This window comes from Grammomys surdaster, unplaced genomic scaffold (assembly GCF_004785775.1).
Source record: "Grammomys surdaster isolate TR1022 unplaced genomic scaffold, NIH_TR_1.0 253, whole genome shotgun sequence".
NCBI lineage: Eukaryota > Metazoa > Chordata > Mammalia > Rodentia > Muridae > Grammomys > Grammomys surdaster.
The window spans coordinates 596,902-603,458 of record NW_021604694.1 but is presented as its reverse complement, the minus strand read 5'-3'; the positions used below and the strand labels follow the sequence as shown (position 1 = coordinate 603,458).

The 6,557-nt window shown below is 49.4% G+C and overlaps 1 protein-coding gene across 4 annotated transcripts in view; it reads right to left on the bottom strand.

Annotated features, from left to right (window-relative positions):
- Itgal (integrin subunit alpha L) overlaps positions 1 to 6,017 on the bottom strand; it is a 35,846-nt gene extending 29,829 nt beyond the window's left edge. For 3 of the 4 annotated variants that reach the window (XM_028775205.1, XM_028775207.1, XM_028775208.1), the window contains exons 1-6: positions 5,809 to 6,017; positions 4,658 to 4,757; positions 2,588 to 2,682; positions 2,411 to 2,478; positions 728 to 845; positions 482 to 612 (exon numbers count right to left, since the gene is read on the bottom strand). In XM_028775205.1, coding sequence (XP_028631038.1) covers positions 482 to 612; positions 728 to 845; positions 2,411 to 2,478; positions 2,588 to 2,682; positions 4,658 to 4,757; positions 5,809 to 5,863 — 567 coding nt within the window. In that variant the 5' untranslated portion in view covers positions 5,864 to 6,017. Of the gene's footprint in view, positions 1 to 481; positions 613 to 727; positions 846 to 2,410; positions 2,479 to 2,587; positions 2,683 to 4,657; positions 4,758 to 5,390; positions 5,781 to 5,808 lie in introns of those variants that run through there. The other variant, XM_028775209.1, reaches the window with a different exon arrangement.
- Positions 6,018 to 6,557: the final 540 nt, after the last annotated feature.

The following is a 6,557-nucleotide window of genomic DNA, read 5'->3' as shown; positions in this document are numbered from 1 at the left end:
CTGTGTGTGTGTGTGTGTGTGTGTGTGTGTGTGTGTGTATGTGTGAGACAGGATTTCTCTGAATAGCCCTGGCTGTCCTGGAACTCACTCAGTAGACCAGGCTGGCCTCGAACTCAGAAATCCGACTGTCTCTGCCTCTCAAGTGCTGGGATTAAAGGAGTGTGCCACCCAGAATCGCTTTAGAACTGGGGCTTTGCAGAAGGAAGTAGTTAAAGTGCCCTTTTGGAACTTTATCATGCATTTCTACCCATGAAATCTACAGAGAAAAGGGAGCCCATCTACAAGGAAAGCAGAAACAGAAGATGGAGACAGATACAGAAACAGTTCCAGAGAACTGGGCCGCTCTTAACTCCTGACTCTTGATGCAACCACACCCATGCTTTCTGAAGACACACCTCACAATGCATCGAATGGTTTAAGCCAGTTCAGGTGGGGATCTGGGGTCTGTGTCTGAGCCCTGGAGTCTGGGTGTACATGGTACCTGGTAAGAAGTGTTGCTGAGTTTCCTCATCACATCCTTCATGAAATCCAGGATTTTTTCAAAGTCCTTTTTATCCAAGCTCTGTGAGCCGTCGAACAGAAACACCAGGTCGACATTACCCTTCATACATTCTGCAGATACCACATGCAAACAGGTCTGACTGATAAAGTTTAGCCCACTGTGCTGGTTCCCGTGGAAGCCAGCTTCTCAGAGGTATTTTTACCCAGTGGGTCTCCAATTCCTCACCCTGATAGGCCGGACGATTTTGTAACATAGGTCCCTCCAGACTCTGGGGAAAGAGGTAGCACAGGCCACTGAGGTAGGTGTTCTGATCACATGTTCGAGATAGTCCAGGATCACAGGCCTGAAAGGGCACAAAGTGGAGAAAGTAAGGCTTCCTTGTGCTTTGTGTCTTTCAGGTATTGGCAGCAGAGAACAGCAGCTTCCAGAGTCCTGCCCCCCTCCCTCACTTACAAAGGGTTTTCAAAGCAAAACATTTTTGCCTCTAAGGGTCCCCACATCTCCAGCACTGGAATTCTGTGACAGCAGATGCTCACTTTTGTAGTTCATCGTGTGTTCTGTGTACAGCTTGGCATAGCCCCACAGTTCCAGAACTTGCCCCTCCCAACCACACATCCTGCTTTCACCAAATCAAACCTCACTTTTCCAGAACAGACAGTACTGCTCCTTGCACTTGTGACTACTCTATTCTGTCAGACAGCAGTTTATAGACAGGACTTTTGTCCTTTGTACATCTTCCTATCTTACAGCCTTACCCCATGGAATCTCGCACAATGCCTGATCTGTGACAGTAGTTAAGTAAACAAGTTACAATGCATCCCATGAGGCCTCGAGGCACATGCTGTGATCCCAGCACTAGGGAGGCTGAAACAAGAGAACAGCAAGTTCCAGGCCAGCCTGAGCTACATAATAAGACCCTGTTTCAGTTAAAAACAAAAACAAACAAAAACCCAACCAACTGAGCAGTGATGGCACATGCCCTTAATCCCAGCATTTGGGAGGCAGAGGCAGGTTAATCTCTGAGTTCAAGGTCAACCTGGTCTATAGAGAGAGTTCCAGGACAGCCAGAGCTACACAGAGAAATCCTGTCTCAGAAAAACAAAAGCAACTATTAGAAAATTAAAAAAATAGGGCTGGAGAAATGGCTCAGCGGTTAAGAGCACTGACTGCTCTTCCAGTGATCCTGAGTTCAATCCCCAGCAACCACATGGTGGCTCACAATCATCTGTAATGGGATCTGATGCCCTCTTCTGGTGTGTCTGAAAGCTGCAGTGTACTCATATACATAAAATAAATAAATTTTATATTAAAAAAGAAAATTAAAAATAAACATGAGCGGCCGGGCGGTGGTAGCGCATGCCTTTAATCCCAGCACTTGGGAGGCAGAGGCAGGTGGATTTCTGAGGCCAGCCTGGTCTACAGAGTGAGTTCCAGGACAGCCAGGGCTACACAGAGAAACCCTGTCTCGAAAAACAAAACAAAAATAAATAAATAAATAAGTAAACAAACATAGCAGTCTGTATACAGCTCAGTTAGAGGCAGAGGCTTTGGTAGTTCAAGATCAACCTCAGCTGTGTACCAGTTATGTATGTGCAGACTATTTGAGAAAAGACTCTAGCTTCCTGTCCGTTCTCAGTAAGTAGTAGTTCAACCAACTCTCGGATGCTACTAACAGTTGGTCAGATCTTTTTTTTTCTTTCTGAGACATGGTCTTATCTTATTACACAGCCCAGGCTGGTTTGTAACTATGCAGTCCAGGCTGTCTCAGCTCCCGCTGTGCTAGGATTGCAGGTCTATACCCCAACATCCTCCCACCCGCTTTCAACATCTCTATATAGGGCAGTAGTGTGTAGTTTGTCTGTGTAGCTCAGCTCCACGGTCTCTGATACCATCATACAAAATTCTTACCAAAAGGCTTCCCTTGGCAGCATCTGTCGCCAGTGTCATTCCTAAGTACTTGGAGGTATGGTTAGAACCTGTAGGCACAGGAAAGGCAGCATGGGAGGACTCAGGTAGTCAAGCGTGCTGGGGTCAGCCTCGAGTTTCCTGGGAGCCCACTTCCCCCCACCTTCCCTCCTTACTCACCATGTAGTCTGACTGGCTGGCAGGAACCACTGCTTGGATGACAGTGATAGAGACTTCCTGTGCTGTCCCCCTCTCCTGGAGCTCCCACGACAACCCTGATGAGAAATCTCATGCATGAGACCAGGCTGCCCAGGCCTTACCAGCCCCTCTTTTCTTATTCCCTACCCATTCCTTCTTCTTTTCTTTCTTTTTCCCCCTTCTTTGAGACAAGGTCTCACAATATAGGTAGTCTTGGCTGTCCTAGAACTTGCTATGTAGACCAGGCTGCCCTCGAACTCACAGAAAGATCCAACTTTCTTCTCCTTTCCAAGTGCTAGGATTAAAATTATGCGCCAAAATCCATTAAGTATTTTTTTTTTCTGACACTGGGTTTCTCTGTGTAGTCCTGGCTGCCCTGAAACTCACTCTGTAGACCAGGCTGGCTTCAAACTCAGAGATCTGCCTGCCCCTGCCTCCCAAGTGCTGGAATTAAAGGTATGCACCACCACCTCCTGGCTATGTGTCTTTTTTTTAAAATTCACTTTATATCTCAATTTTCCCCCATCCCCTCTCTCCTCTCCTTCCAGTCTCATCCTTACAAATCCCTCCCCCATTACCTCCTCCCCTTCTCAGAGAAGGTACCACCCTACCCTGGGACATCCAGTTGCTGTAGACCTAAGTGCATCTTCTCCCACTGAGGTCCAAAACCATACAATGAAAAAAAGAAAGCATTTTCAACAAGTGGTGCTGGTCTAACTGGATGTCTGCTTGTTGAAGAATGCAAATAGACCCGTATCTATCACCCTGCTCTGTATCTTAACAAGCACCTCAAAGTTATGCAAGGCTTGTTATCAAAAGCTAGTGGGCAGAAGTGCTTAGCAAACTTGAGAACCTCAGTCTGATTTGCTCTCCTAAGCAGTAGAAGAAGAGAACTGACTCCAGCAGGTTGTCCTAACCTCCACATGTGCACGATAGCATTCACGACACACACACGGCCCAAGCACTGTAGCATTCACTGCACACATGGCCCAAGCACTGTAGCATTCACTGCACACACGGCCCAAGCACTGTAGCATCCACTACACACACGGCACAAGCACTGTAGCATCCACTACACACATGGCACAAGCACTGTAGCATCCACTACACACACACACACACACACACACACACACACACACGGCACAAGCACTGTAGCATTCACTATACATGCAGCCCAACAACAATAACAACTGTATGCTTAAAACTCGCTGCCAAGGCAACGCAGCTCTTACTCTTCAGGGGAGCTCCAGGTACCCCCTCTTTCCTAATAGCCAAATAACATAATTCTAGAAGTTAAGGCTTCTTTTCATTTGCATTCTAGAAAATTCAAGGCCAAAAGAGTGTCTGTCAGGTGGGCACCTTAGAACTTCCTTCACTTAGTCATCAATTCAAAAGCTCTTTGTGACTAGGTGTGGTGACATAGGCTACTCAGAGACAGACAGAGGCAGGAGGACACTAGCCCCAAGCTAGCTGTGGTAATTTAATAAGACCCTGTCTCAAAATAAAATAAAAAAAGAAACCAGGTCTGGTGGCATCTGCCTGGGGTACCGAGCACCCCAGAGGTAGAAGATAGGGCGTCAGAAGCTAAGGCAGTACTCAGCTACAGCAAGTGTGGAAGCAACCTGAGCTACAGAGACTCTGTCTTGAAACAAAGAAAGCAAACCTTGATGAGCTCAATGGAGAGCTTGCCTAAAACACAGACCTGGTATTCAAACAGCAGCAGCAGCACCACCACCACCACCACCAACAACAACAAAGCCATCAATGCCCAAGCCTGTCCTACTATGTGCTTAGCTAGGCTTTGAATTGGGAAGCAGAAAGGAGATGGTCCTCAGACACTCACGTAGCTTATTACCCATTACCCTCATTCTATGGCACCAGAGCCTTGTTCCTATTTCAAAGATACGACCTAGCAGACACTTGGAGAAGGGAGGCCAACCCCTGACATGGGACAATCCACACCCCAACTCATGAGCTATATGCACCTGGGCAGACGCAGGGCCCTGCATACTCTGCTACTGGAGGGAAGTTGAAAGAGTAACAGCTCACCCATCTCCAACCTGCAAGACCTGGTACCCAAAATGTCTTCCAGCTTGTGCCAAGAAGCTCTGCGCATGCCGCGTGTCCAGGTTGTAGCTCCAGGCTTTGACTGTGGGAAGCGAACCAATCAGCTGCTTCCTATCTGGACCCCAGCACCCCTAGACCAGTGCTGCCCCTGAGGCCTGTTCCTCCAAACCCACTCAGACTCTGAGGCTGCCTACACCCAAGCAGAGAGGGATGGTGGCACCAGGACTTGCCCTCTGGGGCCCAGATGGGAGAATAGGAGACCACACAGTCTGTTTCCCAGGGCAACTCCTCCCAGACCCTGAAGACTCAACTTCCCCTTGGACCTATGGGGAAAGAATGAAGGGTAAGAAGGCGGAGGCCCATGAGAAAGAAGCCAGGGAAGGGGCCTCCAAGCAGAAAATGGTCCCCCAGGCAGGGACCAAAAGAGTCTGCCCTGAGGCCCCAGGGCTGCTCCACACACCGAGTTTCTCTGGGGACCTTGCAGCCCAGCACCTGAGAACCCCAGTAATCAGCCTCAAGGAATCACCATACCTCAAACCCAGCATGTGACTGATTCTAAGTTCCCCAACTCTACCCACCAGACAGACACAGGTATCCCCCACCCTTTTAGAATCCAACACCCTCCCCCTCCCTCATCTCAGGCAGCTAGTGTGTCCTCTGCAGCCTCTAAACTGTCCTTTTCTGACCCAACTTTCCTTGCAGAAAGACTTAGCACCTTGTGTCCTGGATGTCACAGATGAGGGTACCCTCTTCATCTCCCTTCAGGTGAAGGAAGGGGAGGCCTTGAAACGGGAAAAAAAACCTTGTCCAAAACCCCAAGGAGATGTAATACAATGAAGGTGGAGTAGTAACCTGACCCAGCCTTCTCCTCCCATCCTGGGTCTCTCCAACCATCTACCTAAACCCTTGAAGGCCCACTCTGCCTCCCATGCGCTCTCTCTCTCTCCCTTTCACGCCCTTCACTATCATGTTTCATGTCTATGTGAGTTCCCACGTCTCTTCAGGATTCCTGGGTCCCACGTCACCTACACCATCCACCCCTGGAAGTCGCTCTTCATCTTCAGCTCTTCAGAGCCTTCTGGTTTCCCCTGTCCCAGACAACATCCCTTTCCCATCCCTCCTGGATTTCCTACCAAACAGCTGGAGAACCAATAGCAAAAGTCTGGGGCCGGCGGTCCGGAAACTCATCTGCGCCTAGGAGGGACCTGTGGGTCCGGACTCGATCTCAGAGAGCTCTTGAGATTTGTTGGCAACCTAGACCAGGAGGAAGAGGGAAATGGTGGTGCTTCTTGCACGGGGCCCCTTCCAGTGGAACTTTCTCAGGGCCGCCAGGCTGATGACACTGGGTGGGGGTGGAGGGAGGGGTGTGCTCCTGTCCGGGTTGTGAAACCTCTCTGTTCAGAGAGGAAGTATAAGCAGGTTAGATACATTTCCTGTGCCTACTTGCATTTTCACATCATCCAAGAGCAGACAGCAAGGCGGTTAAAGTACTGCCACTTCAGCTAGGCAGCCTCCGCTCTCACACCAGGCCCCGGAAGACTCTTCAAAGCCTGATAGAAAGGGGGGGGGGGGGAGAGGGGGGCCCGAGGGGGGGGGGGGGAGAAGAACTGTAATTATATTATCTAAAACAAAAAACAAACAAACCAACAAACCAGATAGAGGGTTGCTCAGGAAACATCCCAAAAGCTTCGCTGCTTGAATCACACAGGAAGATTGTGGGTGATAAAAGGAGGGAAAGATAGAACCTGGAGCTTGCTGCAGAGCCGCAAGCTTCAGAGTTAATTTTGTTTCTTCCCTCCCCTCCCCTCCCCTCCCCTCCCCCCCTCCCCTGCCCCCTCCCCTCCCCTTCCCTCTCTTCCCTTCCCTTCTTTTCTCCATTCCC